Source organism: Cryptotermes secundus, unplaced genomic scaffold (genome assembly GCF_002891405.2).
Source record: "Cryptotermes secundus unplaced genomic scaffold, Csec_1.0 scaffold792, whole genome shotgun sequence".
Lineage (NCBI taxonomy): Eukaryota > Metazoa > Arthropoda > Insecta > Blattodea > Kalotermitidae > Cryptotermes > Cryptotermes secundus.
Genome location: NW_019725425.1, coordinates 203322 through 222295, shown reverse-complemented (window position 1 = coordinate 222295; position 18974 = coordinate 203322). Strand labels below are relative to the sequence as shown.

Sequence of the window (18974 nt, the reverse complement as noted above, 5' to 3'; positions counted from 1 at the left end):
TAAATATATAATAATAATATATAATATATATAATATATAATAATAATAAAATATATAATAAATATAATAAATATAACATAACCTTAGAGCTTGTGCAATGTCATTGGAAATTTGATATGTCTAAAAAGACTGCCTGTTTTAAAGGGCAGATGATTTTTTTCAAGAGGATACACTGTTGTCATCTTGAAATACTTATATGCATATACGTCCAGTGCATAAATTTAATCAGCTGTCTGTAAGTACATATTGGCTTTAAGGAGTACCTGGATGACCTGGCCTGTTCAATCAGTACATTTACAAGAAAGGCATTGACCCTTGTTATGGTTACATAATATGAGATCACATACCAGGTGCAGTTGGTAGATTTATGCTCATAATTTTGTATGAGGAAGTTATTATTTTGAATCACATCTTGTAAACTTTAATTGGATAAAGTCTGAACGGTTGGTAGGGGGGGAGGGCACATGGAGATCTAGATATGTAGGTAATAATGGAAGATTTTCAAATGAAGGCTTAAAGTAGTTGGTCTGCATGTACATTCATCATTGTGTAACTAATACCATGCTGTTCTTATTCTTCATTTATTCATCTTCTGTTATGCTAGCCAACATTAACAGGAAACTTGCTTGCCATTATAATGAATTCATAAAATGTTCCTCATTATTTATTCTGATCTTTAATATGAAAAATAGTATGTAAGTGTTGCCTGTTATAACTACAAGTATTCCCACCTACCAAACATCACTTCTCTTAAGGAAACCTGAAATCCTCTACACACATGCCTGGGTGTATTACTGATTATTCATTTTAAGTGCTTCATGCCCTGGCATTCTTTCCTGTGCTGATATGTCTAACCCATCAACATTCACAATGGGTCATTTCTTACAGGTGTGCTTTCATTTATGGTCGGGATGGTCACCTGGAAAAATTTACACGGGAAATGCAAGATAGACTGGTCCGTCAAGTCATCGAACCCATGGCCTGTGATGGACTCCGTACCATCTCAATTGCTTATCGGGACTTTGTGCCTGGTAAAGCAGAAATTAATCAAGTGCACATTGACAGTGAACCTAATTGGGATGATGAGGAACATACTGTCAACAATCTAACCTGCCTCGGATTGGTAGGAATTGAAGACCCTGTTAGGCCAGAGGTGAGCATAATACATGTGATCAACATGAGTGTTATGTTCAAGTTGCACCTGGTATGACTTTATTATTTTAAAATCCAACAAATGTTGTACAAATCTTTTTCACTTCATTCCAGATTATACAATATTGTCTTGAAATAAGTCTTAGTTCATTACTTCTGATATGGGTACAGAAGTAATTAAAGATCTCTGGGAGAGAGATATTACTTTATATGTGTAATTTAGTGGGCATTTAGTCCATTAAAAGAAAACCAAAAGTAGTATGAATAGCAAAATGAAAATTTTAACAGTAATATCATCCCATGTCCTAATGTTTTTAAGCCTTGTATATGCACTTTACCCTGAGTATCTGGCTGTTGTGTTGTGTTGTCTCTCACCATATAGAATGAATGTTTTCACTATAATTTTACTTCTTCTTTTTTTAATTTGTTGAAGTGAGTGAATATTTTTGAGTCATGTAATATGTTTTTTGTTATATGAGTGTCTGTGTAAATATGTGACTGGGGAATTAGTATAAAAGATTAACACTTTGTCCTGTTGCAAGATTGTGGAACTTAGGTTTATCATTGCATGTCCTCATTTATTATGTATTTACCTTCTGCATTTAACATATTCTCACACTTTTTATGTTGAATGTTTCAGCTAATGTGTAGCACCTCAAACATTCATGAGTGAATGTTCATATAAAGTTGGAATACATTTCTTATCACAGATGAATTACAAACATTCAACAAGGCTTGGGCACTCAATGTCATCTTCACAGGCCCATATTGACATTTAATCTTGGTCACAATGTTAGAAATGGCATTCACAGAGTTTGCTGAAATCTGTACTTATTTCTGTGGAGCTTCAGATTTATTATCTGCATTCACGTTTCTTTTAAAGGTGGTATTTGTCTACAGAAATAGTTTACATGATCAGTCGCTGTGTTGTAATTATTATAAAAGTACAGTTATTACGGAAATGATGATGATGATGATGATGATGATGATGCCTGCATAAATTCCAGGTGTCAGGTTGACGTGGCATCTGAAATTTTGTGATCGTACTTGTAATTTGCTCCTGTTACATTATTACTAGTGCATGAACCACCAAAGATGACAGGCAGAGTAGGCAGAGTAATTTCTTTTTTTTTCTTTCCTTTATCCCATTTTATCACTTCCTTCGTTCTTTCTCTCTTTCTGCCTTACCATCCCTCTTATTTGTTCATCCTATCATTCCTCTCCTACTCCTTCATATTAAAACAATTTCCTCACCATTAATCTTCTGTTTTTCCAGCTTGTGGTCAGTCTGCTCCCCATATCCTAACAATGGCGGAGATGTGGATGTTTCAGTTCTCCCTTTATTAATGTAAATGAGCAAAGTTCTCCCCTGAGATATTTTATTTTAAATTCTGGCTCTGTTGTTAGAGGTGGCTTCTAGATTAGAGGAAAATTATGCTGGCTTGATTATTGTTGTTGTTGTCACCATCGTTGTCATCATCATTGTCACCGCAGTCATTTATTGATGACGACGATGACTGTACAGTTTTGTTTTGCAAACTGTGAAGAATTTAATGTGAAGGATGTAGCTTACAATGATGTTTAATATTAAAGCATCTTATAATGCTGCCACAAGCTACTATTGAAGTTTGGATTCTGAACAGTGTATGCTTAACCATTTCCTATCCTTTTTAGTACCACCCTCACTACCACCAGTAACAAATTAACTTGCATAAAGATTAAAAAACGAAAAAGACTGCTTTAGAATAGGAAAATATAAAACTCCTTTGTCATGTGTTTTTGTATATGAAGTACAGGGCAGGCAGGCAGTTGATCGGTCGGTCATGGAATAACAGTATATTCTTCTTCACTTCATGTTACCTTGTAACTCACCCAGAAGTGCCCCCACAAAAAAATGAAACAGTTTTGTTACATTTTAAATTACCATTCTGCACACTTGGGGCCGACTGAGAGAAAAATGGAGGGGGAAGAGAGGGGAGAATCATGATGTTTTGTGGGGGGGGATCAGGTTCTTTTTTATATGCCCATGCATACTCTGCTTTCAGTCCCAGCCAGTCCTTCATTCTCTGGGCATACCTGTACCTCCAGCTTATAAATCCTTCCACTATTTGTCCCATCTCTTTGCTCTGACCTATAGCTCTTATAGATCCTCCATGCTTTCACTTTTCTCATTACTGATACTGCTTCCTTCAGGACTCCTACCTCCAACAGTAATTGTTGAAAGTGAGGGTGATGTTGGAGGAGTAATACTACTTTAATAAAGTTGTGCTGTAAGTGCAACCGCCTCTGTGGTCTAGTGGTCAGAGTTTCTGGCTATAGATCCAGATGTGCTGGGTTCAATTCCTGGCACTACCAGATTTTCTGAGAAGTAGTAGATCTCGAATGGGGTCTACTCAGCCTTGTGAGGATAATTGAGGAGCTATTTCAATTAATGGATGTGGGAAGTCGCGCTGACCATGCGTCACCCTCTGTCCACAAAAGTTGGCAGTAACTTCACCGGCAAACAGCAGTCACTCAGTCTGTATAGTGTGCTTGCCGACTTAAGCTACGGAGTTTGTCTGTTTGTGCTGTAAGTGTAAATTTATGCTATATGCATGTAAGTGTGTCATAATTAGCAAGGAGCAGATAAGTGGAATGGGTTCTTTCATTGTGAATGTGATAAAAGAAGTAGATCTTTAATATTGTATTTAAGCATGCTGTTGCATTAACTTCTGCAACAGTGCTACTCGTTTCTTACCTCCCTTCCTCACTACATGTTTCAGCCATATACACGGAATGAAAATGACGCTACTAACGGGCGGGGCGAAGAACACAGTCAAAAGTCCATACACTGCACCAGCATGAGTAGGAACTACATGTACACAACACACATTCTGCTGCAGAACAAATCAAAACACAATGATAATTGGATAAAGTGACAGCAGCCCCCAACCAAAAATATTGAAATTTTAATTAGGCTTTATGGATTACCTCCTTACTCACTCATGGGACTGAGCCCTTCTTGAGGAGTCGCCAATTCTGCAGCTACTCAGGAACTTCCCAGCATTTTATGGAACCCGAAGGTTCATTACTGTGTTCACAAGAGCCCTCCACTGGTTCCTCTCCTGAGCCAGATCAATCCAATCCATACCATCCCATCCTATATCTCTGAGATCCATTATAATATTGTCCACACACCTATGCCTTGGTCTTCCCAGTGGTCTCTTTCCTTCTGGCTTTCCCACCAATATTCCTCATAGCTCCCATTCATGCTACATGCCCTGACCATCTCATCCTTCTTTAATTCATCATTCTAATTATACATAGAGAAGAGTACAAGCTATTGAGTAATAATGATTTTAGTGATTTTTAATAGGGTACTTTTATTCTATGTATGAAATGTCACGTTCGCATGTAATAGGTGAAGTTGCACATACTGCACAGTGAAACAGTTTTAGCAAATAGAGACGCCTGATGATGGTTATTACCTGAAATTGACAGATACAAATTTTCTTTGTGGTTAGCTGTAAGTATGTACCCAAAAGTGGATTACATAATCTTTTCAGCATGGTTCATATGAAATACTTTTGTATCCATTTTCAGTAATAGAATGTGAGTTTTAGTTGTGAGCCAGCATAGGCATTTTTGTGTGTGTTCATATTTCAGGTTCCTGAAGCTATCAGAAAGTGCCAGAGGGCTGGAATCACTGTGCGGATGGTTACTGGAGATAATATCAACACAGCACGTTCCATTGCCACAAAATGTGGAATTTTGAAACCTGGAGATGATTTCCTTATTTTAGAAGGAAAAGAATTCAACCGAAGAATACGAGATAGCAATGGAGAAGTAAGTATTTTGTACCATTTCATTTTCATAAGAAAAAGTATATAGAATGTGTAAGATTTGAGGTTTATATAGAATATGTTTTCAATATGTTTTGTCAGAATTCTCCAATACTGCTGTCCACAGGGAATTCAAAATTATGATATTTGCTCTTTCAAGATCATTTCTAAATGATATTTGACAGTAAATTAATGGCATTTATAGAACAAGAGGCAGTTTTGCTCCAAAATGATAATGCCCATGTCCAGTAAGAGTTTTGTCATAGCTGGGGATGGAAAAAGTGTGGTAGCACAGTAGCTGCACAACTGCCAGGAGGCTATTGGAAGTTGCAACATGCATAGGCTGGGTACTGACATTGCAGGCAAGTGGAGCAGTTTTGCAAGGCTAGATTGTGTGACAGTGGTGACATCACTTGGATGCAGATATTTGTAAAGCATTTAGCCACCAGGCAGGCTGCTCTGAGCTCCTACACTCTCTTCAGCCCTTGATCACATGATAATTTAGTCCAAGCAAATTGATTGGTGGCAAAATGTTCTTTCAGTGGCAGAAGGTTATAGAATAGTTCTCTCTTACTGTGGTGTTCAAAGAGTGATTGCTGTTTCTCTTTTTTTTTTCTTACGGAACCAAATTAGGATACAAGATATAGTTCTTGCACTATGTTGAAACAACTTTTCCTCCTGGAAATGGATTTTAAATATTAATAGTGAAAGGAGCTCTTAAGAAGATCTGCCATATCCCTGAAGAAAACGTTTATTGTTGCATGAAACCTGTAATTCTTAAAATGTTTGTGGGAAATACACCTCTTCAAGTCTGCCAGAATTTCTTCAAGATTTGAGGGTCCAACTTCCGATTTGGCAGTCTGAATAATGTTCTGTATGTTCGATGTTTGGTTGCGACATCCAACTTTGGCACTCTGAGGATATTTCAAGAAAGTGTGAACTGAGATGATGTTGCTCAAATTTTTAATTTATATCCTAAGACAGATTTTCAAGCGAAAGGCATTTCACCATAATACCATGAATCTGGTGACTAAAAGGAAACCTGAGTAACATGGAGTAGTGTGTTATTAAGTGAACTATGGCAGGACACACGAATAGGTGCACGAGATTGTTCTTGGTGCTGAAAGAAAATTTAATTGATGTGTGTGAGAGAGATTTTAAAGAAATTGGGACAAAGAGTATCTCTAACTCATTGGGGCATTGGCCTGCTTGAGATGCTAATAGATACTTAACCAGTTAATAAATTTCCTATGTATTTGGAACCCATAAGTTGATTACCATGTTCACAAGAGCCCCCCCATGATCCGTATCCAGAGCTTCAGGAGTTCATAATAAGATGAGAAGCAACACAATTCAGAACTGTTTATATTGTCTTTATGTTTAAATTTGCATTCAGTATACAGACTGGAAGTTGCAATTGAAACATTTTTAATCTGTACATAGTCTCCTTTTTCCTCTTTTTATTTTTAAAACGAAAAACTATGCCCTTCACTGAAGATGGAGTAAATAATGCTTAAAGTTGCACATCAGAATGTATGATTATTTGAATGAGAAACAATGTAGATGCACTTTATGAAGTGTTGAAAGAAGTAAATTCCAGGATGTTCTTTTAGATTGCTTTAAAGATAATGAAAAGCTAAAACTACATAACCCTTAAAGGAATTAATATATGGAAATGAAGAAATTTTACATAAATTGAGTAAATGAATTTTCAACATACTTTATGGGTTCAAGTTTGAAAAACAAGATGGAGTAAGCAGTTCAGCATTAAAGGAAATTCATGCTTGATATAAAGTTTGAAATTTAGCTACATCACTTTGTTTGAAGGAATTGAATACAGATACATAAGGTAGTTTTAACAGATTCAAAGTGTAAATTGTAGGAATGAAGTTTGTGGTGTAGTGATGGATGATGATGTCCATCATCATGGTCGTGGTGGTGGTGGTGGTGGTGATGACAACAGCAGTGATGACTGTCACAGAGAAAAAGAAGATTGGAGGATTATGAGAGTGGGATGAAAGTTGTGATGGTTTTTGTCATTTGATGAAGAGAAAGTGGATCGTGAACTCATTGATAATGGGAAAGATGGTGGTGTTGATGAATAGAAGAGATGTCATGGTTATGAAAGATTAAAGGTAGAAATGGTAGTGATGGTGGTGGTGGTGGCCGTGATTGCAGCTACAAGATGACAGAAAATGTCTCGTGATAATGATCGGACAGAACACATTGAGGTTAAGGACTATATTTAATTACTGACACTTGTTTTAAGAGAGTAGAGAGACAAAAATTTACTGTTATGCATTTATGTGGTTTGAGATTGTCCTGGGTTCTTATGAAGAACATTCTGCCAACAGGAAGCTCTGGTAGCATCATTCTGTGTTCACTTGCTTGATGACACATGAACACATAGCTACTGGAAGAATTATAAAATTAAAGACTTATATAACCTCCATGCACATGAGTCATGAATTATAACCCTTCAGTAGTAAGATGGGACTTTGTTCTAATTCAATTACATTTCAACATTTGTTGACAGTAATATGGAAAATTGAAATTAATATTTAAATGTTAAAACTGGGCACCTAATATGTAGCTTTCTTTATAGCAGAAAGTGTGCAGTGGGTGTTGATATTTTGTAAGAGGAAATTCTATGATTTTTGTATTTTACAAAATGTGTGAGAAATTATTTTCTGTGTTTGAAGAAGACTGGAATAATTCATTTAGCATCCAAACCATAATATACTTTTATTAGTTTCTGCATTGTATAAATACGTTATGACTTTTAGTTTGTTATTTAACTAATGTTTTTTCTTTTTAACAAAATACTGAATTAAAATCAAATTAAAAAAATGTACTAATAGGAAAAATTGAAATTAGAGTGGCTCTTTTCAAAAGATACTTGAAGATGGTTAGTCATTGGATTTGTGCAATGTGTAGATGATTTAAAAACAAAAGTGATTTATTCACCAAAGCACAGTATCGTAAGCCAGAAGAACTGAAACAAGAAAGACAATCATGAAGCAGAGTAAAATAATGTAGATGGATGGAAGTTACAAAGCTGCCATTATGTGTTGTCACTTCTGTCACACTCTTTGCATGGTTGACATCTTGTAACTGCCTGGAATACTGAGTTATTTGGCTTTCACTAAAACAGTTGAAATTTATGCTGTAAGGGAATATATACGAAGTTACCTGGATGTCTGATCTTACAAAAGCAAGTTATCAGCATCTGTTTCATCATTGTTTTACTTAGTTTGATTTTAAATGAATCTGAGATTTTGTATATATTAGTAAAATGCTGGATGCCATCTCCATTGATTTCGAGATAGTTAATTAATTTAGGAGAGTTACTCAAAATAGATTCAAAATACGCATTGAAGGGAGTTGTTCGTTCTGCAACATTTGTTGTGGCATATCTTTATTAGAGACTGAACAATGTGGAAGTGAGAAGCTGTGAGGGAGTGGAACTTTTAAGTTGCTGATTTCACTGCTCCAAAAGCAGCTTGTTTTACAATAATTTCATGATGAGATTGAAATAAAAATATAAATGGAACTGTAATGGTGAGTATAGCCATCACATATGGTAAAGTAGCTTCTGTTTGATGTTTGAGGTGGTATTGTTTATGTGCTGCACTTGCCTGCTGGGATAAAACAGCCTCAACAAGAAATACTGTGCTACTGAAACTGCAAACCACTTGGTCCATCTCAGGCTTCATTTAAAGTAGTAAACTTTAAATTTAAGGTTTTCTGACAAATGATATAGCAAGTATTGTGCTTCTGATATTCTGGGTTGATTATTAAGGTTATCATACTGAAGGCTATGTTGAGATTGTGGTTATCATGTACATTTTAGTTTTTATGTCCAGTAGTGTACTTGAACCTAGTTACTCATATTCACTCTTTCCAAATATGAACAGTGGTGGGATCTTCTCAAAAATTGTGTGTTTGCCACAAAGCTGAAGGACTGAAATTAACCCCCAAGCAGCACAGTATTTTTTGAGAGGATCCCTGCCTGTTCACGTAATTCTCCAGGATTAAGAAGGATGCATCTGTGCATTCCTGTTTAGCATTAAACATTCTGAGGTAGAAATAATGTACATATTACCTTAAATATTCTTGCTTGATATATGTAATGTATAATAAATCATCAGTCTATGTGTTATTGTTATGTGGAATTGGTACATAGTAGCTTTACAGCTTCCAAGATAAATGAAAATGTAATTTCAATATATACAATCAGTTACATACCACTGTAAGGTAGCAAAGTTAAGTAAGGTTTAGTGGCAAGAACACAATATTCCAAAGTGGCTGTCAGCTGTGGTGTGACTAGCATCTTTCTCCACACATTGTGGCATGTTAGGTAGTATGTCTGTGATGGCATCTGTAATTCTATTCTTTAATTCATTCATCTTTCTTGCTAAAACTGACTGGAACAGATTTCCTTTGACAGATTATTAGAAAACAAGTCTGCATCAGTTAGTAGGTCAGCCAGTTGGACCATCTTGACCAGTCCTTTGGCCTGCAAAGTGATGATTTTATAAATTCTTTAGTCACTGCAGTTCTCTACATTGAGGAGTTCTAAATTATATCTGACCTTGCAATAATGAGATAATGGTCTACAAAAATTTAACATTTTTTGCAAGATTTGACACTACTGTTTACAAGTGCTAGAGTTGTGAATTGTAGCTGCTAATACTGAGTGTATTGCTTTATAGTGGTATGTAATTTGTTATATGTAATGATGTTTAATATGTGTCTGCCTTTGAGTGCTCACTTGTGTATGACATCATTCAACCTGATTTCCCCCCCCCCCAAATCCTTATTTGCTCTTTAAAGATGCAAATTGAAGCCTTAGGACATTGTGGAAGTTTCAGCTTAGTCAGCTCATTGATGTGTAGAAGACATAGTCTCATTTGAGCACTTGACCATTATGTAATATGATTGCTAAAATGTCAAATTTTAAACCAGAAATGGTATTTCATATTGTTTTACTGCCTGTCACTTTGCCATAGGTTATGGTGTCAACGTTGCCGATGATAGTTCGTAGAGTTCACATGTTTTCATATTGTGGCATGCCGCCAGAAAGCCAGAATGGTTGAGGAAATCAGGGTTGATTTCCTAGGCAACGAATAACGTTGCTGCGACAACGGCTAGGGATCAGAATGCCTCCATTGCTATACAACAGCTAGCAATATCCAAGCAATGAATTGTTTGAAGCAGTGTTTGCATAGCAGCGGGCGAAAATAACCCTTTGATAAGGTGTTCCCTGTGCAGTCCTAGTGCAAGATACAACAATTCGTATTTGGCAAGAGACCAGCAGAGTGAGTCAGTGAGTTCATATCCAACAGCGCTAAGGACCGTTGTGCTCTGAGCAGACCAGAGCAGAGCAGAAGACACTTCACCGAGATTAGCAGTGCAAGAGTGTATAACCATGAAGAAGAAACCTCCAAAGATGTGATAAGTGTGATTAACTGTACTTGTGAGTGTAAAGAGTGATTGTACAATAAATGTTTGTTCCAATCCGAGAACCCACACAAATTTCTTGTCACATTACATAGGAAACATGTGACAACTGGTGTCAGAAGCGGGATTGGCTTGGATTCTGGAACAGAGTATTGGCCCAAGAGTGCAAGTACAACACCACACCAAAACAATGGAGTCACAGCAGATAATGGAGCTCCTGCTGGCCATGTGAGAAGACAGGAAGGCTGACGAGAGAAAATGAGAGCCGACCCGGAACGGATGATGCAACGAATGATAGCCAAAATGGATGCCAGTAGGAAGGCAGACTGAGATGAAAGGAAAGCCCGGTGAGAAGAGATGGCCTCAAGAACAAAGCCATGCAAGACGAGAATGGAAGCGGACAGAAAACGGCACGGGAAGAAATCGAAGCTGAAAGAAACAACTGAGGCACATATGGAAGAAGAAGAGCCGACCTCAGTGGACACGAAACATGAGGCGCACAACAATACGAGGTTCCTAAAGAAGACTCCGAAAATATGCCGGTCGGAGGACCGAAGAAGAAATGTAGGAACTGGAAGTTTGCTACAGAGCGACGAGGAAACCTGAAGGAACGGACTCAGGGCAGGGACGGTTGCCGAAAGAAATTGGCCGTCGCCTGCAGGGAGACAACATGGGAAAAGTGTGGATCCCAGAAGAGATTGGCCATCACCCACAGAGGTACGACCCGCCGTGCGAAAGTGGGACAGTGCAAGGAAAACGCTGTCGGGAAAATTCTTGCCAGTGACAATGTGGTACGACAAGCCCTGAAAGAACAGATGCCCAGGTGGAGCTCAAGATAGCTGTCACCTCTGGGAAGAAGAGGGTCGGTCTACAAGACTCTCAAGAAGACCCTAAAGCTGGAATTCGTAAAGGGAGCAACCGCGATGTTCGGCGGGTTGCGGAAAGCGAGAAACTCATCGCTGTGGGGGTATCAGCGCCTTCAGGAGCGACAAAACAACAATTGCACTTTGTGGAGGAGTCGACCCCCGCCAAAACGTAAACAGAAGCAGCAAACAGAGGAGGAGACGGTAATGTAGAAGCACCTGCCTCCCCAGCAAGTGGAGAATGAGAAAGAGAAAGGAAAAATTGTGGACGATGATGAGAACATGAAGTGCTGCTCGGGACAAGCACCCTTGAAGGAAGGGGTGGATGTAGCTCTCATAAAATGAACACAAAAAAAAAACGAAGGAAAGGGAAACACTGTTAGGCTGTTCGGGATGAACAGCCTTTAGGAGGGAGCAACATGTCATGCTGCTAGAAAGCTGGAAGCGTTGAGGAGATTAGGGTTGATTTACTAGGCAACAAGCTATGTTCCCATGACAATGGCTAGGAATCAAAACGCATCCATTGCTATACAACAGCTAGCAATATCCAAGCAATGAATTGTTTGAAGCATCGTTTGCATAACAGTGGGCAGAATTAACCCTTCGACAAGGTGTTCCATATTCAATCTGAGTGTAAGATGCAACAGTTCGTATTCAGCAAGAGACCAGCAGAGTTCTTCCCTTACTTTAGCACTTTGTATCCAACGACAGCTAAGGACAGTTGAGCTCTGAGCAGCAGACACTTCACTCAGAATAGCAGTGCAAGAGTGTGGTAACACTGAAGAAGAAACGTCCAAAGACGTTACAAGTGTGAATAATTGCATTTGTGGGTGTAAAGAGTGATCGCCCAATAAATATCCGTTCAAATCCAAGAATCCTCACATATTTCTTGTTGCTTTACCTAGGAAACACGCGACAATATCATGGTTTGTGGTTGGTTCATGTGTCTTGAATAATCTTTTTATTAGAATACTGAAGAACTGTGATTAGCAGACTTCCTTGTCATGTGCTCACATGCTTCTCCTTTCTTAACCTACTTGGTTGTATGCACAGTCACTGTCATGACAACAGTTTGAAGCAACATTCTGTTTCACCTGTGAAAGGTTTTTGAAAAATAAATTTCAGTTAAAATTTGAACATTCGTTGTAAAAGCAAGAATGAAGTTCCAGTTCCTTTGGTATACTAAACTCGAAAGAAGACTGAAATTGATAAAATACTAAGCATAGGTATAAAATAAGAATTTTGCATACAGATTTTTATATGTAGGAAAACTGAGACCAAATGTGGTTCACTTATATGAGGTAGGTAGCCCGTGATATGAAGTAGCCTTTCCTCATCAGTTGTAGAAATTTTATTCAAAAAGCTTGTTCCTTCCTGCTTCCTAATGACAGCATTGTGTTCTCATATCTTGTATGAGAGTTGAGGTTCTCATGGATGTGAATTTTAAAATTATTGTCTTTGGGATGTGACACCACTAGATTTGGTAGATAGACACCAACATTTCTATGGTACCTGCAGCCTCTATCTTCTACCCTGAAGATGGAGGCAGCAAATTTCTCCACAACACTAATGCATATGTATCAATTTACAGTATCAGATCCCGCATCATAATTTTCATTGCTTGATTCCCAGTGACTGATAAAGTAACTGTTGTCATTTAAGGTGTTTACATCACAGAAAGGGTGTCAACAAGGTGGCCACACACAGATTTATACTGTTATAGTTCTACAATCAGAGAATTTTTTTATTTGTGTTTGTAACTGTATGGCTGTGTGTTGTGCACGTAGGTTCAACAGCATTTACTGGACAGAGTATGGCCCAAACTGCGTGTGTTAGCTAGGTCCTCTCCAACAGATAAATATACTTTGGTGAAGGGCATTATAGACAGTAAAGTTAGTGAAAATCGTGAAGTGGTTGCTGTTACTGGAGATGGGACCAATGATGGGCCAGCCCTGAAGAAGGCCGATGTTGGATTTGCTATGGTAAGTAATGCAACAAATGAAATAGCAGTTGTGTTTGGTGAACTTTAATGCTGTTAAATTCTTTGATGATTACTTGTAAAATATAGTGATCTTTTATTAGTGGAAAGCAAAGACTCAACCCCTACTACTGAATACACAGTTCTGGACCAGTTCACATTCTTACAACCTGCTTACCTGAGATGCAATTTGGTATTACTGTCCAGTCTTTTCTGTCTTCATGTGGTCTCTTAAAAGGTTTCTGCTTCAAATTTCTGAGTAGATTTTTTGTTGTCACATTTTATCTACATGTCTAACAATTACAGTCATGATAGTGCTTGGTGAGCTGTACTCATATAGATCATGGTAGTTCATCATTATGTGATATATATACTCCATACTTTCTCTTTCTGTAAGTTCAGATATTCTCCTCAATTCTCTGTTTTCAGATACTGTGCAATACTTGCATTATATGTTCCTTCTTCAGAATAAGGGACTGTAGTTTGTAGCCATACAAAATCATTTGTAAAATTGATTCTCAAGGTTTTGTGACAAAGATTATTTCATGAATCTTAATCATTAGTCATTAAATTATAATAATTAAAGTACTGAGGGGAGTGCTTACACTTCAAGTGCAGGAGCTAGAATAGCTCAGTCATTATAACAATGGGCTATGGGTTGGAAAGCTGAGGAATTAGAGTTCGATTCCAGCAGGGACAAGAGATTTTTCTTGTGTCCATATCATCCAGATCAGCTTGAGGGCCCATCCAACCTTCTGTCCAATGGCTAGCAGGAGCTCTTTTCNTATGTTTCCGTGGCATGGTGCATATTTAATTAAAATACAAGGACAATTTTACCACCTACCATTCACAGGAACTACTAAATACCACAGCAAACAGAATATAAATGTCAAAACGCAACACAGCTGCTTCTTTTAAAACAGCAAACTCAAAATAGCAGCACAGTGAAACATTTATATATAGAAGGATGTTTATAAAAGAGCAACAGCAAAGCACACCAACAGTCTACAAGCACAATAGCAAATTTCACCTCAAGACTACCCTAGCAAATCGCATCATTTTATGTTTACCTTTGCTTCACATATTCTAATGTTGTTGCTTATTCTCACTAGCCCACAATGCTCTTTTTTTAGTCATTTACCTTAGGTGAAGTAATGATATTGTCCAGTGAAGGAAATTTTCATGTCAGAGAATCTCCAGCAATTGCCCATATGTAGTATTTGATCCATTAAAACGAATTAGTGTTCATTGAATTTTAAAAAATTCACAGTGTTATAACTGAAATGAGGTGAAAACTCAGATGTACTTTTGCCTTTTCAGTCAGCATTAAACATAAATTTAGCTACACAGTAGGAATAGTTATGCCATGCATGTTGATGATATGATAAATTTAGGTTAGATTTAATAATCCAGTAATGTCAACTTATTTCAACTTATTTTCAAGTCAGTAAAATATTTCAGTTTTATACCCAGGATTATCAAGAGTTCTGTAGTGATATGAATGCAATCACTTTACAGGGAATTGCGGGCACAGACGTGGCTAAGGAGGCCTCGGACATCATTCTAACAGATGACAATTTTAGCAGTATTGTGAAAGCTGTGATGTGGGGTCGCAATGTCTATGACAGCATAGCCAAGTTCCTGCAGTTCCAGCTTACTGTTAATGTGGTAGCTGTAATTGTTGCCTTCATCGGTGCATGTGCTGTGCGGGATAGTCCCCTCAAGGTATAGAAACTTGTTCTGTGTCACCGTAATTATTTTATTCACATAACTGTTTCAGAGCCAGCATATGTATGAAATCTGGATTAAATGAAACTTGTTTACCTCAAAAAATCTGTCTGATCCTGAAAATGTAGAGTAACAGCAGTACCAAAATTACCTCCAGTGAATAATATCCATCCCAGACATGGAAATATAAAACAGTAGTATAAATAATATTCTACTTGAATATTTATTGTTGTCCATTCATATACAGCAATTTTGCTTTACATTAAAATGTGCTTTTTGAAATGTGTATGAAATGGAACGTTCCTGTCACAAATGGGAAAGAATTGTACCTGGAAAATATTTATGTAATAGGAAATGTCNAATTTTTTTACTTTCACTTTCTCCCCCCCAAAATATCAAACCATAACTCATTTGAGATTGGAATTTAGCAAAGTACACATTCCTAAGGACATATGGGCTTACTTCGCCTTTCAAAGCTTTAATAATGTAACACACCTTACTGAGCTTTGTACAGACCGACTGAATATGAATGTTCCATTTTAATTTGTGGGTTAAATTAATACCAAGAAACGTAAACTGTGCTGTATAATTAATTATTATATTTTTAAAGGTAATTACTGGCTCAATGCTATCTTGTAGTTTATTCATATGGAAATACATTGCTGTAGTCTTCTCATTATTTATAACCATATTATTCATTGAAAACCAAGATTCAGATTGCTTCATTACCTTATCTATTTTGTCTTGAAGAATATTTTTGTTCTTTTCTGTTACCAGTATACTGGTATCATCTGCAAATAGCACCACTTCCCCATTAGTTATATGGAGGGGTAGGTCATTTATGTAAATCAAAAACAAAAATGGGCCCAAGGTTGACCCTTGTGGAATCCCTACCTTTACATTCCTTATTTTTTAATTAGAATGATTCATACACTCTCTGTTGCCCTTAGAAATTAATTCCACATATAGTGCCCTCAGTGTTAGATATGATTTTAGCCAGACATTAATTTGCCCTCTTATCCCATAATGCTCTAATTTTTCTAGCAAAATATCGTCGTTAATAACATCATAAGAATTTGTTAAATCAGAAGTATCAATCCTATGTCTGAAACTGTCACATGTGAAGAATAAAAATTTATTTTAATGGAGAAATGATGGAAAGAGATTTAGTTGCAAATTGGAATAAAGGAAAGAAAGCAAGAAAGAAAGGGGATGAAAAATTAAGATGTGAAGGAAATGATTTCCATTGACCATCAATAAGCCTTTACCAGTGGTACTTATATATACCCCAGGAACAAAGATTGTAGTAAGCAGAATGTGGAACCAATCAGAGTATGGTATACTACCCTGATAAGATATCTAGAAATACAGTAAATTAAAAGAAACATATTTCCAGGACAAATTAATCTGCAGCAAACCTAATCATGTACGAAATTACTTTATAAATAAGTCCTTAAAACTATACAATATATTAAGATGTAACTGAAATTACTTTATCCTACAAGATATTTTTTGTTAAGAAATGACTGCTGATAATTGATAAAATTGATAATTTCTGTAACATCCATATGTTATACAAGGAAAATTGGACAAGTCAGTTGAAAACAACCTAACACTACATAGAGATACTGGGTTTTTGGACTTTGTCCATTGTCCGGATTCTAAATAACTAAGAAAAAACACAATGTGTCAGAAACTAGATCTGTTTCCATCCTCAGGTGAGGGAAGACACCTACTCTGTTGGGTCCCTTAGAAAGAGCTAGCCTAAATCACTGGACCCAGGGACCCAACAGAGTAGGTGTCTTCCCTCACCTGAGGACGGAAACAGATCCAGTTTCCGAAACGTTGTGTTTTTTCTTAGTTATTTAGAATCCGGCCACTGGACAAAGTCCGAAAACCCAGTATCTATGTGTGTTATACCCCATCATCAGAACCCTATAGTATCTGCTTGTACAACTTGTATGGACCCGGTATATACCCTTCCTTTAGAAAATTAGAACGCTTGAAAATTCAGTTAGCTAAAACCCTCAATCATATAACTTTCCTTAGGAGATGCAAATCTCAGGACATCATCCCCAAAGCCTTCTCTGTAAAGACGCCTTTCAATAGTTGACGCTCCTCCAAAAAGGGACCCAACAGAGTAGGTGTCTTCCCTCACCTGAGGATGAAAATAGATCCAGTTTTTGAAACATTGTGTTTTCTCCTAGTTATTTAGAATCCAGATGGTGGACAAAGTCCGAAAACCCAGTATCTCTGTGTGTTATACACCATTGTCAGAACCCTATATTATCTACTAACACTACATGTCAACAACTTTTAAAAATGTACAAAACAATATACAAGACAATGTACAATACAGTCCCTTTTTAATCAATAACCCCTTGCTATAGCTTACCAACCATGGATGACTACTCCCAGCAATTCACTATGAAGCAATAAATATACTTAAACCAGCAAAAACACAAGTCAGCCATGTAAAACAAAGCATCACACATTTAGTGAAGTTAGCAGTCCAAAGACCATCTATATACTTATATATTTATTTATTTATTTATTTACTTCATATCCATGGATCATTATGCATGATATAGGAAAAGTAAAATACTTTACAGTAATAAAGACAAATAATAATAATAAAATAATATAATGATATAATAATATACTAAGATAATACAGTGATGATTCTAATAATAGAACTAATATAATTGTTTAAAACACGACACCGCTGTATGCCTCAAGACCAGATCCTTCTTTCCCGGCACAAAATACTCTGTTATCCTTGATCTCGTTCCTGTAAGAAAAAAAATACAGAGTAGGGCAGTAGGCATTCCTATAACATTACTAATATTAAAATCTACAAGATACTTCCGTATCATATTGAAACTAACTCAAATTACCAAACTACCATCTATCGTTGTTACTAAAAACCTCTTGTAGAGAATAGAAAAAGTTTTGTACTAAATAACTTTTTAAATTTCTTTTTAAAAACCTTACCATCTTCTGTTATTTTTAATTTGAAGGGTAAGTTATGTATTTTTATTCTCATGTTACACTTTTTTTACAACAAGCAGTGTTTCGTAATTGAACCTACAAATACTCTTCCCCTTTTGTGTTACACTTATGAATATCGGTATATTGAGTCAGATCTTATTTTTTTTATAGAGCACAAGATCTCTAATATATATAATGAAGTTACAGTTAAAATCTTAAAGTCACCAAACAAACTTCTACAAGACACACTGTTTTTAACTCCCTTTAATAAGTCTTAGATCTTTTTTCTGTATTTTAAATACTTCATCATTGTCATTTACTGTCCCCACTCCAAAATATAATACATATTTTAATATAGATTCAAATTTTGTAAAATTAACATTTCTTAATAGAGGTATAATTACTGAGTCACATAAGGATTTAATCAAATAAAGAGGGTTTGTTTAATTTTTGACAAAGTCAAACATGGTATACTGGTTATCACTTTCCTTTTTGTGTTTTTATTCTTCCATCAATTATTTGAGCTTATTAAAGCGATATATATGGATGTATAACATGTTCAACCTCATAATACAACGTCGGTACACGCCCACACTGACGTCATAGACACAAGGAATATAACACACCCAAGAACAGTAAAAGCAACACAGCGTGCCACAAACAGATACAGGACAATATCAAAGGTAGACCAAAATAAGAAAAGTTTTTATAAAACGTAATAGGATTGCTGAAATAATACAACATACCCATAATATATCTGCAGAACCCTCTTCTCGAGAATGACAAGGCGGCACACATTTGGCCACCATCAAAAAAAGAATTATAAGAGGGACAACACGAACCTTCTTGGTTTACGAATCCCAGTAGAGTTTTAACAAACCAGTTATAAATATTTTAATGTATTGGAACAGCCACTGTAGTTGTAAAGACTTTAGATTTTATACCCAATTGTATATTATTAACTTTTATCGGACGAAC

The 18974-nt window shown here is 36.5% G+C and overlaps 1 protein-coding gene across 17 annotated transcripts in view; it reads left to right on the top strand.

The window, feature by feature from the left end:
• Positions 1–18974, top strand: part of LOC111863401 (plasma membrane calcium-transporting ATPase 3) — a 400552-nt gene that overhangs the window by 320235 nt on the left and 61343 nt on the right. For all 17 annotated transcript variants that reach the window (XM_023849698.2, XM_023849697.2, XM_023849693.2 and 14 more), the window contains 4 exons: positions 889–1153; positions 4798–4977; positions 13087–13281; positions 14796–15002. In XM_023849698.2, the coding sequence (XP_023705466.1) occupies positions 889–1153; positions 4798–4977; positions 13087–13281; positions 14796–15002 (847 nt within the window). The remainder of the gene's footprint in view (positions 1–888; positions 1154–4797; positions 4978–13086; positions 13282–14795; positions 15003–18974) is intronic.